The sequence below is a fragment of the Primulina eburnea genome, chromosome 6 (assembly GCF_022965805.1).
Source record: "Primulina eburnea isolate SZY01 chromosome 6, ASM2296580v1, whole genome shotgun sequence".
NCBI lineage: Eukaryota > Viridiplantae > Streptophyta > Magnoliopsida > Lamiales > Gesneriaceae > Primulina > Primulina eburnea.
Window position 1 is genome coordinate 33,498,931 of NC_133106.1, and position 19,225 is coordinate 33,518,155.

At 36.4% G+C, this 19,225-nt stretch overlaps 1 protein-coding gene across 1 annotated transcript; it reads right to left on the reverse strand.

Annotated features, from left to right (window-relative positions):
• Window positions 1-688: 688 nt before the first annotated feature.
• Window positions 689-18,960, reverse strand: LOC140835496 (TATA-binding protein-associated factor BTAF1-like). Its single transcript, XM_073200988.1, has 28 exons — window positions 18,912-18,960; window positions 18,417-18,511; window positions 17,483-17,700; window positions 17,266-17,320; window positions 16,952-17,033; window positions 15,332-15,669; window positions 13,710-13,818; window positions 13,071-13,638; window positions 12,609-12,741; window positions 12,447-12,515; window positions 10,683-10,894; window positions 9,351-9,591; window positions 8,946-9,116; window positions 7,998-8,420; window positions 7,422-7,859; window positions 7,184-7,303; window positions 6,629-7,111; window positions 5,357-5,895; window positions 4,520-5,012; window positions 4,377-4,445; window positions 3,493-3,597; window positions 3,145-3,357; window positions 2,799-3,062; window positions 2,665-2,714; window positions 2,366-2,475; window positions 2,223-2,305; window positions 1,531-1,740; window positions 689-1,256 (listed from the first exon to the last, which is right to left on the reverse strand). The coding sequence occupies exons 1-28, from the start codon at window positions 18,958-18,960 to the stop codon at window positions 1,089-1,091; spliced, it is 6,108 nt and encodes a 2,035-aa protein (XP_073057089.1). The 3' UTR covers window positions 689-1,088.
• Window positions 18,961-19,225: the final 265 nt, after the last annotated feature.

Here is a 19,225-nt window from a genome sequence, read left to right on the forward strand (position 1 = left end):
GACGCTGCTCCACGTGTGCAGCGTCCGCGTTCCGTGAGAGCGGATTAGGGTAGTTTTGAAAAGGTTTTTTTTTTTTACATTATTTTTGAAAAAAGTTTTAAAAATTAAATTATTTTTGTAAAAAACCCTTCCATAAGCCAACTGACGGTTATTTACGCCGCCGCGCCGACGTGAAACAGAGGTTAGGCAGGCAGGATACTGCGTATTCGGAAGGAATGAGAAATAATATAAAATGTAGCCCAACAAATTTAATGATGATCGAGCCCATTAGCCTAATATAAGATCGAGTTTGGGTTAGGTGACAATGGGCCCACCTCGAATTAAACAAATCTTGTTGGGCTTTGTTTAAATCCGTCTAAAATAGACCCGTTTAGTAACGAGTTTTATAAACCCGCTCAAGACCCGTTCAATAACATATATAATGATTAATAGATACCCTTGTATTAATATGGGCTTTGTTTAAAATTATTTATATATAACGAATAATTCTGAACAATTTATTTACTTTAAAACAAACTGATAAAATAGATTCAAAACATTTTCAGGTTTGCTCAATCGTAATTAAAGTGATTAAATTTGAATACATGGGTATATGTTATTGTATTTCAATTATGTTATTGTATTTCAATTTTAAAACAATTCAGACGAAATTAAAACACAAAGGACATAACATACAAAATATCACAACTTGAGAAGATAACTAATCTTGCGGCAATATCATTCCAATTCCAAAAGAAAAAATGTCTTAGTGTGTATTTACAGTATCCAAAATTTACAGATTCGTTAACCCTCAATGAGCCATTGGCATCAACTAGCCCAACCAAAACCCCAGGAACTAATTCTGCACCGCTTCTTTTAAGCACTAAATTGCAGGAAAAGAATTGATAAAAATAGAAAGAACTAACATGAAAATACAGGGGAAAAACGACAATAACTTATCCTTGAAAATTGGAGCTGTGAGCCTGTGACCATGGAAAATTTACACTTCTGCACATCTATGCAGCTCGTGTACCCACTGCAAAATGATGCAATTATGCTGCATCCTCAAATCAAAAATCTTGAAAGCACATACATACACTGTGCATACTTCAGCCATTTAGTTTTGTTAAAAATTGGCTTAGATTGTATTCCTCAGTGTACTGTGACTGATCCCAAAGATCTTCTAGCCCACCAAGAATGGCTTTTAGTCCCTTGCCCCTACCGGGTACTTTTGCATCAGTGTCAACTCCATTTGAAGATGTTGACATTCTTGCTCCCTGAATAACAAAACAAAAACAAAGTATTGAACACAGAAAGAGGCTAAACTGGTTAGAAGCTTGTGGCATATGGCTTCAGGGGAGGATCGATTAATTTAGTTGACAAGTAACTTAATGTATTTCAAAGTTCAAAACCTAGATCATCTTAATTTTCATGTTTGATTTTTTTTTTATTTGGAGGGCTCCTGCTTCCAGCATACTCTGGAACAACATCCGAAACGATGGGAAAACAACCAAAGAAAAACTGAGTCAACTGACAGCATTAAGTAAATACCTTTTTGCTTTCTGCAGAAGTAAACAGATCAAGTAATTGATCTGTATTCATCGTTTTCATGCTGGAGTTCTCTGAATTTATGACAGCGTTTGCCACTGAAACTTTGAACTTTTGGAGGCTCATAACTTTTTCTTCCATGGTGCCTCTCATGATTAGACGGTGGACATGAACAACTTTCCGCTGGCCTAACCTGTGTGCTCTGTCCATTGCCTGCAAGTTTATTGTCGGGAGATGACGTTTTCAAAATCATGCTTATTCAATTGAAAGAAAGGTGCTGACTTTGTCGTTAAATAACAAGAAATGAAGATATTCAAGAATCAAGAAAACAAAAATTAAGCCATCCAAGAAAGGATACTATTTTCCATTCTAATTGCTGCCAATTTCCTTTCTAAGGCAAAGGAATGATTTACCATATATACAGAGAATCAAACATTAGGAAATGTCATGCCAACAATTTATTCAAACACAAGTCATGAAGACGATGTGATTGTTACATGATTGTTTCAGATCAGATACATATGCACTAGTCGAGCCTCAGAGCAAACATATAGTGTAAACTGATTTTAAGTTACTAACTTTTACCATCGATCTAGGGCCTCTACATATATTTTCTCCTAACAACGAAACTGAAGAACAGTTATTTAGAAAATGAATCAAGAACAAGCCGTGAGAAAGAACACACAGGTCCCTACCTGATGATCTCTCATAGGATTCCAGTCATGCTCCATGAAAACAAGAGTATCAGCCGATGTCAGGTTCAAACCAAGCCCTCCCACTGCAATAACAATCATTAGATTTACAGGTGGTTTTTATTTAATCAATTGCAAAGTCATACCGTGGGTCGTGAGCAGTAGAACATCGATTGTTGGGTCTGAGTTGAAAGCCTTGACAATTTCAAATCGTTTTTCAGGTTGAACCGATCCATCCAAACGCAAATATGTAATGCTGTGTTGAGCCAAAAAGCAATTAAATAACAATAGAGAAAGGGGGACAAAGGCTCGTTCCCAGAAATTTACTTGGGAAGGAGAATTCCCGAGAATTTTCAAGGAAAATAAATGACTACAGGGAAAAAAACAATAGGAAAGAGAACTTCAAATTTTATCCCAAAAGAAATATCAACAAGGACCTACTCACTTTTTCATGAGAGTCTGAAACAAGTCTTTCTCAATAATGTCCAAGAAGGCCTGCACGAATGGACAAAATTAACCAAGAGAAGCACACAATACAATGGAGAAAATATAATCTGAAAGAGAAAGGGGTGTGATTACTTTATGCTGAGCAAATATTAGAACCCTGTGCTGGCCAACAGTGATGTTGCCCTCAGAATTTGATGCATCTACACCTATCCCACACTCTTCCATTATCTCCTGAAGAGCGACAAGTTTAGGAGAATGTACTATTTTATGAAGCTCTGTAGAGATATCAGCATTGGCAGGAATGTGTTCTGACAGCATAGGCAAGAGTGTCTCTGGAATTCTTTCGCCAAGGACAAGCAATGGATGACTGCAGACTTTTAATAAGTATTGAAGTGCCTGAAATTGAAAGAAATGAAATGAGGGAAAAAGGGAAAAACAATATAATGGAAAGGTACCAGTTGCCACTCTCTCATCTTACCTGGAAAACATGAGCAGATGCCTTAGGTGCCCCACCTGCGTCTTCATTTAGCTTAACCATGCTTGTAAGTTCTTGTCTAACATGTGAACCAGAAAATTGTTCATACAACTTCAGTTGAATAGGACTTAAATCACAATATCTGTCCTGAATGATCTTCTCTGGCAGATCAGATAATACTTCATCCTTTGTTCGGCGTAAGAGGAAGGGCATGACCTAATCAAGCAAACTCCATATAAGAGCACATAAAGAAACTTGAGAAAAAAGTACGGAGAGCTGGAACAGGAAAATGGGTTTAATAAATCATTACGGATAGCGGGAACAGGAAAGTGGGTTTAATAAATCATGAACCTGCTTGTGCAATGCTTCCATGGCAAGGGCACCTGCTTCCGCATCCTTTGCTGAACATTTAGGATCACGGGCAGCTAATAGGGGTTTTCCATAAGTAGCTTGAAACTGTAGAAACAAATGTTATTTTAGCATCATAATGTATCATATGTGCAAGAAATAATTTATATAATTACAACTCGGAAAAGAACCACTTCCAGTCACCATTGCAATCAGCTTAAATAAGGAAAGTTTTAGTCGGTCAGTGTCCATGTTTGAAATACCACTGCTGGAGAATTGGACGAGATAACAGGAAAAATGCTCTTATTACAGAATTCAAGTTTTTCTTTCATTTCCACTTTCCACAACTTTGCTGGAAGCAGAATAAAGTTCATGGATTTCCTCACTATTTCACGTTCATGCAAGAATAAAACAATCCTTCACAGATTTTCTTCAGAGTGTTAGCACCAGAAATGTCAAAAACAACATGACAAATACTACGCAGCAAAATATTCAAAACAGTTCAGGAATTTTTCAGCGCTGCATGGCATTGAGGTGGAGTGACTGTACATGGAGCATTTAAAAACATATCAGCATTGACAAACACATAACGGAAATATTACACAAGCATTGATTTTCAGACTTTGGAGGCTTGGAAGCTGACTGTTTCTATCTTTTTTATTTCGCCAGAAATAATGAACACATGTGTGTGTGTATTCACGTAGGGATGCATTTGTTTCCAGAGAAACAATAAACAAAAAATTCAAAACCAGAAACAAGGTCTCTATTTTCTGCTTTCGGGCTACTTTGTTCATTCTACCAACTGAAATATAAGATCTAATATTGCCACAGATAAACGCAAGAAAAGACAATTTTGAAGAATGAAGGAATGCAGCAATGTAAAATACCTGTCTATCAGTTCCAAGAAACCCCGGCATGAGGAAGTCAAATAGAGACCACAGATCCAACACATTATTCTGCAATCCAATATAGATTAATCAGCAACAATACAAACTTAAAAAGTAAATATAAGTTGAGCTTCATGATAAACCTGGATTGGTGTTCCACTCAATATGAGGCGATGCTGAGCCTTCAACTGTTTCACAGCAACTGTGACTTTGGATTTCGAGTTCTTAATAATATGTCCTTCATCCAGGATGCAGTAGTTCCAGTAAACCTGTCTGAGATAATCAATATCTTTGCGGACGACATCATATGATGTCACAATGACATTATACTTATCAAATTGCACTCGCAAAGACAATCGCTCAGGAGCAGAACCAATGTATTGAAGTGTTGTTAACAGAGAAGGATCAATAAACTTCTCTATCTCATAAACCCAGTGTCCAACAAGTGTTGATGGGCATATAATCAAAGATGGTACCAAGTCCTTGCCACTATTTGCAGCAATGTGCTCTGCTACATCAGATGCGACAATTGCAGATGCTTGAAGGGTCTTACCAAGACCCATATCATCACATAAAACACCGTGAAGATTAAACCGCTTTAAAAAAGCTAGCCAGTTTATACCTTCCTGTTGATACCTGAAACCACAAAAATAAGCACATTAACAACCTAGATGTACTGTTGAATTAAAACCACAAATTTGTGAGACAAGATAATAAAACTTGAATTTACTTGTACCAGCAGATAATAATATCATACCCAGAAAACAGGGATTTATGCATAGGCAACCTTCAAAATAACTAATAGAGAGATAACGGTAACTAGACACCAAATTGTAGAATTTGAAATTTGAACTAAAACAAAATAATAGAAAATAGTGATGGAAAAAGGCAATAGCTTTCCTTGCACTCCCTTTCATTCAAAACTGTTCACCTCAAAAGATAACGCGAGAATTGCCAACAAAAGATAAAAAAAATGTTACCTCCTCAAAGACACTTTTAGTTCAAAGGAGAGCTTGTAATCATCAATGTGAGAATTGTCAACTAGTTGCTCCAGAAATTGTGCATCTTCATTATTTCTAGACAAACGTTCAGTCAAGCCATCTGGCAGAGAGACACCACGTGCCAACGGAAGTAAAGGTACTAGGGCAGCAAAACTATGCGTCACACTCTGCCTAACAGAATGATCACAGTCGCTCATACACCTCAAAAGAGGAACAACCAACAACGGAGCATATGGGACCAGTTCCAAACCCAACCCCTGAACAAGCAAACTAACAAGCATGCCAGCTCCTTGTCTAGCGTGTACAGATGACACATCACTTAACATAGGAATAACATTCTGAATTATCATACCCATGACATCCAAAGTCATAGACTTGGCCATTGCCGTGATACATCTTGATGCAGATAATCTTACAGCAATATGAGAATGGCGCACACATTTGAAAATGCAAGGTAGAAGAGTGAGAAGTTTTGGTCTTAGACTTGCGTCCAGTAGAGGAGATATAGAACGAACCACCTGCACAGAAGAGTAGAAGTATTAGATGGGACGCAACCAAAAATCTTCTTAGGATGGGAGTAAAAAGATGTTCAATAAATCTCACGTCATCATACAGTAAACCAGTAGAACTATCTTCCAGTGAAGCGGGCAAGAAGAGGATAGAACCTAAGTAAATAGATGAGGAACTAAGTTCCACGAGACTTCAGCTTAATACCTACATAAAAGCACTGACCAGAAGCTATAAGAGACCTTCAAGGCGTGAGTTATAAGACTTTGCAAAAACAGCTACTTTCACAATTTTTTTAGCTGCTTTTGGGAATAAAAGGTTTCTTTAACCAACTCTAAACTAGAGTAATTGTAATAGAGCTAGTGACTGAACTGATTCAAACAGGTAGAACTGGTTATGGCTTCACAAGTCTAATAACTGGTTCGTCTTGACCGGGCTGGTCAATAAAACCAGCTCCATTCACTAAGGTTTTAAACGGGTTTAGAGCCTCATAAGAGATACCAAACCATTAGTTTTTTAACCTCTTGCAGAACTACCCATTTTCCTACCAGTTTGTAACCAATTCCAATTTTTTTAGGCTGACCAGTTCAACCCAGGTAGAACCAATCTAACTGATTCCGGTTTGGTTCCAATTCAACACGACCGTTAGCATCCCAAGACCCAAAAAATATACAGATTAATTCATTTTCTAAACATGATGTTTAAGATGACAATTGTTCAAGTGAAGTTTGACAGCTTGCTTACTTGGATATTGTTTATCAAAATTTGAGGATCTTTAACGGAATCGATAGCTTGATCAATCAGTTTCTCATCTTCCAGTGTCTGTCCCTCAATATTACAAGGCTTAAGGACCTCAACAAGGCAATCCCAGATCTTAGGAAGTCTGTTGAACAAATAACCACCAAATTTCAAGCATAGATATTTCAATGCAAGTTCAGATCCTCGTCGACTAATGAAACCTTCAAGCCTTGATCGGTCTTCACCAGGAGACAGCACCTGAACTCTTGACTTTGATCGAATGCTACTGCTTCCGGAGGACAGAAGATCTTGGTCTTCAATTATTTCCACAGAACTCATGACTTCTGCTTGGGGTGTTTCACGAGGATCCACACATGCTAAAGTACACAGATTCTTGATTAGCTTGTCATTGGGACATGGTTTGCGTTCAATACACTGATGGATGAGTTCTGCCAGTGATTCAGCAGCCTTTTTTTGCAGAATTTCCTCCTTAAAATAAAACACTATTTTAGTCAAAGTTTGGTGTTCCCCAATAAAGATACACCGTAACCTTTATATTACCTGTTCTCGTTTGACAGAAGCCATTATAGGCAAGATAACCGGATTGAGTTTTGCAGGAAGCTCTGACATCCATACAAAAGCAGCAGCTAGTAAAGCCGAGACAGTAAGATGCAAATTATTCTGCAACCACTCAAAAAGCAGAGATTGAAATATTAGAATATCTTTTCCGTGGCCAGTGACATATGCAAAACCAGAGCATTTGTTCTTTCAGATAAAGAGAGTAGATACTTTGACAGACCTGAACACATTTCAGATATCCCGCAGTTGTCAAAAGATTTTGCTTTAGAGACTCTAACTCCTCAAATAAATTCTTTCCATCAGATTCCAGTCCGGTGTTTATATTGCTCACAAATGGGAGCTGCGATGCAAAAGTCACTGCATCATCAGCAGTCATAATCTCAAAGTCCACCTTGGTACCCGACAGAAGATCACTGAACAAGCCAGATGACTCTGTAGCGTAATACAGCTGACTGGCCTCATTCCGCATCTTACCACATAATCTAGAAAGTTCAGCATAAGGTAGAAGAGAATCCTTTGTAGGAAAAGCAGGGTTACTGCAAACTAATAAATCTAATAAACAGTGCCGAAAATTATTTGAAATGCCAGCAAAAACCTCATCCGACTTCAAAAGGCCTCTCAGTTCTTTAAACCAGGATATAAGAACCATTGAAACCACCTGACACAATCAACAAAGAAACAAAGCAATCAGCAGCCTAAAAGGTTGTAACACTTTTTCCCAAGAATTACCCCAAGATTATGTTAGACTAAAAAGTCAATGATATACAATCAATGATTTAGTCAGAAAAGAACCAACCTGCCGCTGAACTCCAGATAAAGAAGTCAATCCCTTCCACAATGGATCAACCACATACTGCACAGATGCAACACTTAACTTGGAAGCCATAACTCCTAAAGCGGTTGCTGTAACAACTCTTGTACAAGTTACTGAGATGTCCAAATCAGCACCGACAATAATTTTTGATGAACTTGCTGGAGCATCTCCATTTGGCTCTGCTGACGTGGTTTCCATGGATTCTGAGGATTTATTTTTGTGATTTTCGTTTTCAAGCTTAACTGTTTTAATTTTAGCTGCAGCTTTGAAACGACTTTTACGAGGCAGGGCAACAGGCCAAAACATCTTGGAAGCATCCAGTGGAGATCCATATGGAGTTGTTGCCAGCTCTACCCAAGAAGAAAAGTACAATTTTGCAGCATTTTCTAAATCTTCCATCAGGCACTAACCAATTGAAGAACTGTGTTAGTAGTGAAGCCGGAAAGGCAGGAATGAATAGATTAAAACAGTTCCATGATTCTTAATTCTTAAATATATGACAATGATGCACAACATAAAGCTTAATTGAGTATCTACACTGCCAAAATTAATTTTATAAAAAGAATTATACAACTGCAAATTAAGGGCAGGAGGGCGATCAAAACATTAAACAATTAAGATGAAATTCAGGTCCACTGATTCAACGCTTTTTACAAAAGAATTAATCATGTAAAATGAGCAAGATCGAGGTGCTTAAAATCAAGCTTGGTTCACGTGAAAATGATCACTGCCAGACTTAAAAAGTAAAAACCTGCCTAAATTTCCTTTGTGTTTGTAAATTACCGATTTTCTAGATTCTTTGGGTCAACAACAGATTGAGAAACTACGAAGATCGAGTGTTTTGACAGCTGTCATAAAATTAATGGCTGACAGAAAAATGATGAAACGGCAAGTATCAGTAACACTGAGATTACGGAGCAAGTTGCATACACGGACTAGGAGATTCCAAACTCTCTCTGAGCATTGCAGAATCTCCTCGTTCGATTCGAGCAGTAAATTCTGGAACACTATCCTTAGAGTGTCACCAACGATAAAAGAAGGCCAAAATGAGCTAGCTTCATCAGTGATGCTCCTCCTATGACCAGCTTCAAGCAAACGTTCCTGCACGTCATACATAGTTCAATTTCTACATGTCATACATAGTTCAATTTCTACATGTCATATTTAAGCAAATAAAACTAGCATTCACTGTTTTTTTCCTGATATAAGCAAGATATTTCTTATCCTGAAGAATGCAATGATTTTGAAAAAAATCATTCAAGGTTGCAGGAAAAAAGAAAAAGAGTGACAAAAATGTTACGAACATGAAAGGTCAGATATAAGAATATAAACTACCAAGGTGCGGATTGCAGACAAGCGAACTGACGTTATACTATGTCTCATAAATGGCCATAATCGTGGTGCCAACGTTGACAGCATATAAGGGTTTTCTAGAGAACTCGTCCCTTCGTCATGATCATCTGTGTGACTGCTTTCATTAAGGTCAAGTTCCAGCTTCTCCCTGGAATCCGACATACTAAAAGTATTCGGAATCATCTGCTCCTGGGAATAAATTTCTGCTAATAGATTCATTACACTGCAAAAGCGGTATACAGTATTAGGAACGTTTTAAAAACCTCCATTTAAGCATGTATTTACAATAATATTTAATTAAAAAAAATCAGAACTCATAAATGGCTTTCACAATCAAGCAACAGCTTGGCCAGCAAAATAACAAAATCGAGATATCCACCATTGCACAGTTGATAATTGATTACAAACTAATTGTAAGCTGAAGTTTGCAAGAAGATAATTTTTAACAGCGCAAATGACATTCTAGCATCAATAAAATAAAAAACTGAAAACTAGTTTCATACTATGACTTCAACACAGAAATGCAGAACCCATCACAGTACAAACTGCTTACTGTTAAAAATGCAGCAATCATTTGAACCCCAAGTCCCCACAATAAATAACAGCATGTTAAAATTTATGTCGTACCTATTCATTAAATATTGACTTTTACATCTTTATTTTTATCTGTAAAGCTGTACTTTTCTTGTTAAAGAAAATCAAGAATGAAAAATACAACAGAGGGTTAAAAGACAGTATGGTAGGACCTACCAGCCAGTAAATTAACCGCATGCACTAATGAGTTTAGAAAGGCCTTGTTATATTTCATAGCACACAAACCTTAAATTGAACAATATAATGAATGTAGAAAAGAATGGACTAGCAGTTAAATAAAAACTGTAGCGAAAACAGTGAGTTTTGAAAGGCTAATTAACCTGAGTAGGAACAGATGTGACGAAAAATTCCACAAAAATAGATTCATAAATTTAACAAGCCCTGAAATGATAGTTAACAATTTTATGGTCGAATTGTATCCATATGAAGGTCTAGAATGTTCTAGAAAAAGTGGAGTGCCATGGTTGACAAAGCTGTCAAACAAAATCATATCAACCGAACAATGTCTCGTAAAAAATGGAGGAGATTCATACGACAGGAGAGGTTTAAACAGACAATATATTGTGGCATTTAACTAATGATGAATGAAAAACAGTGGGGGAAAAATGAACTTTCAAAGACCATTTGCAATATAGCAAAAAGAGATCGAAAAGGAATACCAAAAAGTAGCAGATGTACCAGCAAGAAGAACCTCAGACAACAATAAAATCAACACAGTACCTGCTGGTTGAGGGGCTTAAATCATCCAGGTTAAGCAAAATGTCCCAGAGCAGCATAACAATAGAATGCAATATTGGACCCTTGAGAGAAACAATAGCAGCTGATGTCGGTAATAAAGCTTCTGCAGCAACGGCTCGTACATCATCATCAGGATCCTCAAGACCAGTTTTACAAGCAGGAAGAACAGGGCCAAGCAGATCATGGAGCATTTCCTAGAGTCATAGTGAGAATATTAGTCATCGTCAAAGCAACAAAACTGACAAAATTATAAATGCATGGACAAAATGTACAAAGAGATCAGCTCAAGTAATCTATCGGGGAATAGATAGAAACTTACAGCTGGACAGAAAAGAAAAAATAAGCTCAAAAAAAATTAGGCACACAACAGTACAACACAAAAAAAAATGATGCACTTTTTAATTAATAAGAAACAAAATCCATAAAAAATATATGATGTACAGATGAAGGAAAGGACTACACAAAAATGTAATACAAAATAGTAGCATCAGCCCATTAAAACAATTCTGAATAATTTCTGGCTGGCTCGAGATTTTGACCAGGAGAATGAAAATCATGGTTTAAGACAGGATTATCAACTCTATTTCAAATGCAACAGAATGATTTTCTTGTTGAATTCTCTGTCCCAAGATTTTCCACAACATAAAATTCTTCCAACCATGAATATCACATAACATCTAAGAACAATAACAAAGAGGCTACATTTTATTCCTTGGGGGAAAAGATTTAGTGGTGCAGATTGTGCAATAAAGTTGTCGCATCAAATAATATCTAAGAACAAGAATAAAGGATCTACATTTTATTTTTCTCTTGCTCATTTTATTACTCTCTTGCACATTTTATTATCGGGACATCTACCATGTATAGGCTGGTATTCACATTTTTTTAAGAAACAACTTAATTAAGAAAATCTATAATAGTACAACCAGAAGGTGGACTACACATCATCTGGTACCATCTTTGGGTACTTGACTTGACACTCGTGTTTTCAGTTACGGGTACAAAGCACACAAACTATGACTTAGTTCGATACAAGTTGGCATCCAAATCAGAAAAGAACCAAATGGGGTTTCTTAAGGTCTTTATCTTATAGTACCAAGCTTCAATTCGTCACTTAATATTCCCCCAAACCTGATTTTTTGAAATCTCGTGCTCCTCCCAAGATCCACGATTCTCAAGTAATTGCTAATACCACAGCCATTGAAATTGAGATCATTTTGGCATTGTATATGTCAAAGACTTCCCAAAAAGGACATGTGATGACATCTCACATTTTAGTCACCTAACAACATCAGTAAATCTCTCTCAAACACATTCTATATCATAAAGAGTGCACTAAGCAATTAAGTTATCTAATATGACAAATTCCTGTTCAGTTCCTGCTTCTACCCAGCAAATTTGTGGTAACACATAATAAACACAGATGTCGTATCACCGTTGGTCAAGGCAAATGACTCCAGATTTCTAAAACAACATTCTATTGGAATCAGAAGTTTATGTTTAATTGACTGCAAAAGGTTTGGTGAAGTATATCTCTTCACATTCACACGACCTTTGTGTCAACAGTACGAGGTCCTTACATGGATCCAAATCAGTATCATCAAAAAACATTAAAACTGTCATTCTGAAACGATAAAACACGATATTAAGATCAAATTTGCGGAGCAATTACCAAAAGAACCATGCCAAGAAAATCAGAAGGAAAAATGCATTCCAATAACAGCGTTGTATAGCACAACCATATACCTGTCGCACAGCAACTAGATATTTAGTACCCAAAAGACTCCCATGGCGAATCTCCCACTCTGATCTACGCTGAAAATGTGATGGCTAATTAAAACAATGTTGCATAAAGAAAAAGAGTCTCACAAAAAGTGTTCAAATAAACATTCTTTACTCTATGTTTACCTGCATTTTCAACAAAATATTCAGCGTCTCTTGTACTAATGTTGGATGCATGTACTTGAGCACAGCGCCTAAGGCTTGAGCACAGGTTTCCCTCACCGGTGCCACAACTTGATCAGAGATGTAATCTCCAAATCTGTACATTAAAAAATGGCATCAAACAAGTTCCCAATAAATTCAATCTTCATTTCAAGGTTTATATTTCCAAAGACAACTCTTCCACTTGTTATTATATAAACAAATTAATACATTAAGTTTAGGATGAAGCCAATTCAAGAATATTGATACATGATAAAGGAAAACCAAAGTATTTCTGAAATAACATGTAAGTATCTGCTATAGCAAGTTGATATCTTTCATGCTTGAGTCATTAAGTTCCGTTTCTCCTTGTAGTTGAACTTTTCTGTTAACTTCACCACCAACCATTCAAATAGAAGTAGTGAGCATTTACTAAACAAATCATACCTATCCAGGGTCAAGACACATAAGAAGCGAATTGCACAATCTTGTAGAAATTCACAATTTCTCAGCCAAGAAGTCCTACCCTCCATAATCAAGTTCATCAATTCGGAGTTTTGAGGTATCTTTTTTATTGTTGTCATCTTCTCCGTCAATTCCTTATCTTCGGAATAATAATTCGTCTCCTTAACATCTAATACACAATGGCATGTGCTGTCAATACCAGATTGTGCTTCCCCCTTCACAAAACTGCAATCAGTTTCTCCATTTGCACATATGGGAAAAGCATCTCCTCCATCACCTTCAACTTTTGAACAAGCATTTAGATCTCCATCAGTGGATTCAAAGACTGAACTAGAAACATCCTCCAACTTTGGTCTCTTCAAAACTGGCTCTGAATCATCAACTGAGACTTGCAAATCAAATTTTGTTTCCCTCTCTCTTCTCACATCTTCCAAATTAAATCCTGATGAACCTGCAGAGCTGAACTCAGGGAGAAGGATTCCCGCACAAGCTCCTTGATAGGTCAATATCTCTCTAAGAGCCATGATACTGCCATGGCGAACTTCCCAAACTGGTAACAAAATCAGACAACGTGTAATTTATCACTATCGTGATCAGAAGCTCCAAAAAGTAATTACTAACCAGAGTCGAAGATATCAATGAGGAGTTGTTCAACAAAACTTTGAAAAGGCCAGCCCCCATCTCCATCATTTTCGATATTGTCATCATCGGAAATGGTTTCTGTAAGTAACTGCATCAAAAACTTCTTCAGTTGATTGCACTTAGTAGTCCTCCAGAGAAAGTCTTATGAGGTCAATAGAAGATGGGAGATATTGAAGGAAGAGGAAAAGGCTTGGCATAACATGCACAGAGGAGAAAAAATATGCAATTATAATGACAAAATATTGTGACGGATATGGCTTGCACAAGATGCCAGGGATTTCTATACTAGCAAAATCCTGGTTCCCTTAACAACAATGGCAAAGAACTAAACGGAAAAAAGAGAGAAAAAGCACACAATCAAATCAACAGGCTCTAGGTCCAGAAGGAAGTATATAGACTTGCATCAAAAGTGTTTGGAAATCAGAGGGACAAAAACTCTGGCTGGGATAGAGATGACTCGTGGGAAGAATTATGGGAGAAAATCAGATTCCGAGTGGCGACTTGGACGATCAATATACCACAGTTTCAGCATCTATCGGTCTCGGACGTTGTTAGTGATTGGAGTTTTATTTATTGCTAGTAAACTTGTCATAAAGTGCCATAGGTTATCTACTGGAGTTTTTTTATTTTACTGTTATGTGGACCGCTCATCCACTAAGTTTGTAACCTCTATTGATATTATAATAAAATTCTAGTTTCTGATAAAAAAATATTTTAATGTTTCATATTTTTTAAAATAAATTGATTTTATTTTTATCTATGTAGAATATTTTATTCATTACACTTTATTTGCGCTTTATGAAAATAAAGCATATGTTTCGCTTTACGCTTTTTAGCCCCAGGAGACCTGAGTGCTTTAATGTGCCTTGTGCAAAAACTATGGTTTGGAATAAGTTAAATCTATTCCGGACGGTATAAGGGTTGCTTACATGCATATATGCTGACAGATTCATATTCTCTCCCTTAGACATAGCCTGAATCATGTCTCTAATTGGTTGGTTAAAGAGTGTGAGACTGCTCCCATTATTTCTATAGCAAATTAGAATTTTGGAGCTGTAAGGGTGTCTGATAGAGAGAGAATTTCATTCCTTTGTTTTCAGAACTATATGACTTTATTTTTCTAAATTTATCAGAATGGACAGGGGTGTCATTTTCACCCTAACTCAATTTCAGGCTTCAACCAAAACTTCAAATGTGAGCTTAGTATGGAATGGGAATTAAAGAAATGATTTGAGTCAAGAGCTCACAATGCAACCAGAAAGTCTACATTGAAACAACAGGGAAACTTTCTTCAATGTCATCAAGCAAGAAAGTATGAAGAATCGAAGGACTTTGGAGACAAAGAAATACGTCAACAGAACGATGCTCAAATAAAAAATGCATACATAGGGTATTAACCACGAATGCCAAGAAAAGAACATTGACGAAGTGGGTACACATTTTAAAATCAGAAGCAGCATCAAGCATCAAATTTTAAGACGTAAACGACACCTAAATTTTCAGATGGAACAAAAATATGAGGATTGAGAAAGAATATGATGGAAATTATTAACCTTGTTGCAAATAATATTGGTAAAAAAACTGAGACGTTCTTCATTCACCTTTTTAGCAGCCGACGAGTCTAGGGAAGTAGTCCTGGGTTCCATCGCATCATGTGATTGGGTTGCCTCTGTGGACCCATCCTTTGGCCAACCTTTGGATTGGTCTTTTGAATTATTTTTTGCTTTACGTTTTAAGAGATTCAGCTCCCTGGCACTGGGCCTCCTAGATCTTGAGGTGGGCACCATACTCGTCACAAGTTTGTTAATATTACGCAGAGGTTGTGACGCATAATAGTGGGAAGCCATTCCATTTGCAGGGTAGTTAAACTTGTGCAAAACAAGGTCCTCATCTCTTATCATATCACTGACATCCATGAACTGCTCACACACATCTAAACCTGCAAATGAAATGATAATTGATGTTCAAACAATTTTCTGTGTTTTGTAATCTTTTCTTGCTTTCTGATCTTTGGATATCCAAACTATAAATAAAATTCAACATCCATAAGTAACTTATGATAAAACAAACAAAACAAAAAATAGTAAAAACAAGTTACATTACATACATTTGATATATAACACATTTCATATTTATCAGGTAAAGCCATATACTCGCTACAATAAGGATAAAAAATTAAAACATAGTACAGAATATAATTGTTCTCGTATTCACCATGGCATTTAAGCAATCACTTCACAGTACTTGGTTTTCCAGCAATTTTATACAGCAAAAGAAAGGTTTTACACTTCGTGGACAGCGTCTTTGGCACAAAATTAGAAGGTAGTCTTTGGATCGCTTTGGGTACCCCAATTTCAACCGATCCAACATCCACCAAACAAGCAACACATCAATTTTATTCATAAAAAAATTTAGGGCAATAAATCATCTGTTTCAATTCTTGAAAAATCTTTATGGATCATCGATAATGATATATAAACTAAACTATTGCAGTTAAATATTAGACCATACCAAAAAATGGAAAGAAAAATATCAAAGATTATTATTTCACTAGCCCAAAGATCTTAACCGAAAGTGAGTGAAAACAGTGCATACTCGAAGTTTCACTTTCAATTGTAAGCCATCTGGTAAAGAATTAGAACCCATATAAGAGATTGAACAGCAAAAGAATCCGTTGAAGAGGGTCGCTAAGAGAAGGGAAAAGTATTCTGCCAAAAAGAGCAAAATAATTTGGCTTGCTTTAGCAAATCAAAGCAGACAATGAAATCTTTTTGGGAGGATACATCGAGCAAACAAGAATAAAATAATACAACTAGTGATCAGATCTACTTTACACAGAAAAATCAAATCATCGGTATATCACATAGGGAAATCTTCTGCAAAAGAAAGGAACACACGAGCCAACGCCCCTTTTCAAAAAGAGATTCCAACCCTAGGAGCAACATTTGTTGCTCTCCTAGCAGAGTCCAACAATCCACAAGGTTTAAATGGAACTTCCAATCCACAAGGTCAAAGATGTATGGAAGAAATCTCAACAAAAAACTATAGAGTAAACAATTTTCTGTTGAAATGAGAGCTCTTGAAACAAGGCAGTATTGTAATGCGTCAGGTACCTTGATACATGTGTTTAGAAGAATTGTAACAACAATATGTTCCAAAAGTTACTGCTTGATCGAGACACTTTGTACTCAATAAAACTGATACAAGAAAATAACACTGACCTAATCGACGCCGAAGGTTTTGTTTCTGTAGGCTCAAACGTTCCCTAGGATTCTTGCATTTGTCATTTCCAATATCATATTCCTGAAATTATGTTGTTGAAAAATCAATATCTGGTGCAACATGCTTACTATCATCCAATTATTTATAAGACATATATTAATGACATAAGAGAAATAAAAATTTGCTTCACAATAATCTCAAATTGGAAGCTCCATACAGCTACCTCACAAATGAACAAACAAAAGATATAAACAATTTGCGAACACACGGATTTTCAGTTTACAACAAGAATATGGGTAACGAGGGAAAGCACCTGACCACCGGATGCCAACAGAGCCCCAAACTCCAACACTTTATCCAGATCAAAACTGCGAATGGTAATTACATGGAAGAAATTTACATTTCACAAAACATTGTGATGAGATGCTGTTTCTTAATAACAAAACAAGTAATTATTATAGCTCGGGCTTTATGACAACTAGAAGAAAATATTATATAATATATAATAAATATCGAAGAGAATGAAAAACCTTCTAAAAGAAGTGCCAGCAACAATTTTAGAATTGTAACTGGGCCAAATCACCACTTCATCAAAAGTAGCAGGAATACCAGCTTCAAACAATTTCTCCTCAAGGCAACTAGAGAGTTCACTCAAAGATGTATGTTTGACATTTTCTGCAATGTCCCCCACAGCACGAGCTGCAGCAACTCTGGTGTCCCACTTTTTACTATGTAAATATTGAGACACCTGCACAAGTAATTGAAGAGTGAGACTCCAGGCGTAAAATGAAATGCACTACTCCTCCTACAATTCAGGAGTACACGGAACTTCAGTGACAAATATTAAAATACAGAAGAAAAGATTATGTATCAAAGCAAACAAATGAATAACATGGGCATGCCATACAAAGAAACACGGTAGAAATCAGATCTCACCATACGAATTCTCTTTATAAAATTAAACAAGGTACAAATTCCTAAAGCACTGGCATTTAGATATACATATTGTAATTGAAATGATTTGACAATATGTGAACGACATTAACCAACAGGGATTAAAACTATTAATTTTATACATTTAGCGTAATTAATCTATTATTCTCTTGAATCATTAAGTTCCATTGGATAAAATTAATCAACTTCCACTTAAAACAGAGTTATAATTTCTAACTTTCTATTGGGATTCATTAAAGAAAGAAGTATATAGTGGGTGCCAGATGCAACTAATCCAACTTAATAAAAAGTCAACAAGAAGTTTGCTGAATAGTCCAGATCCGTCCAAAAAAAGAAGAACCTTGTGCCAAAGTATCCATGTGACAGCACATAAAATCCCAGTAGCATCACAATGAAGAGAGAATAACAGACATTCTCAAGGTAAAAGTGTTTGGTTGTGCCATTAATCAAGTTTAACCAATAGAAAGGCAATTGTTTAGAAAACTAAAAACCTAGGCAACAAAACCATACCTTGTTCAAGAGAGCAATAAGGTCCTGAGGATGTGATTTGGCGATTTCCCCTATTTGCCTTGCTGCTGAAAACCTTGTCGCTTGGGTTGAACCAGCTTAGCATTTGTTAAAGAGATACAGACAAAGTCGGCACTAATTTTGGGAAATAAAAAAAAAGGACTGATATCCCTGTAATTTAAGAGATAATTGAATTAAATCTGTATATCAAACACAACCTGAAAGAGAACAGTTGGACAAAATTTTATCTTGTAATAACAAGAAAAATAAAAGCGAGAATTTTTTAGCTTTTCAGACTCCAGTGAAAGATAGCATAAAAGTATACACAACAATGATGTTGAGAACAACTCAAGTTGGGAAGATATTTCAAATTTCAACATAAACTATCCACACAATTAACTCGCAAATAAGAAGCACGAATACAAGACAGACACATGCATGCAAAATATACTTGTGCAGTTAAATACTAAATCACACATTAAAATGCATCGAGGATACGTCCAGTAAAGTAAGCAGACGATGCAGCCGGGACGACTGCTGAGGCCATGGTTTATGCTTTTATCAAATTCCACTGATCCACCTTATTTCCACATATATAACATAATCATGGACTGCCATCCGAGAACAATTCCGAATAAATGGCCATTGCTTTGCGTGTCACTATGCTCGTAAGCATGTAACCATTACACCCTACAGTTGAGTTGAAGACTATTGATCAGGGGGAAAATAACAAACATTGAGTACCCCCAATTATTCAAAATGGATTGAAATACATATACTTTCCCTAAGACTTTTAGGGTGTGTTTGGTTGA

Excerpts from the sequence above, each read along its gene's own strand:
- LOC140835496 (XM_073200988.1), bottom strand. The coding sequence starts at position 18,960 with ATGGCCTCAGCAGTCGTCCCGGCTGCATCGTCTGCTTACTTTACTGGA. Across the intron at positions 7,860-7,997 it reads TATCTGGAGTTCAGCGGCAG|GTGGTTTCAATGGTTCTTAT; the intron begins GTTGGTTCTTTT and ends TGATTGTGTCAG. Across the intron at positions 2,476-2,664 it reads TTTCAGACTCTCATGAAAAA|CATTACATATTTGCGTTTGG; the intron begins GTGAGTAGGTCC and ends GGCTCAACACAG.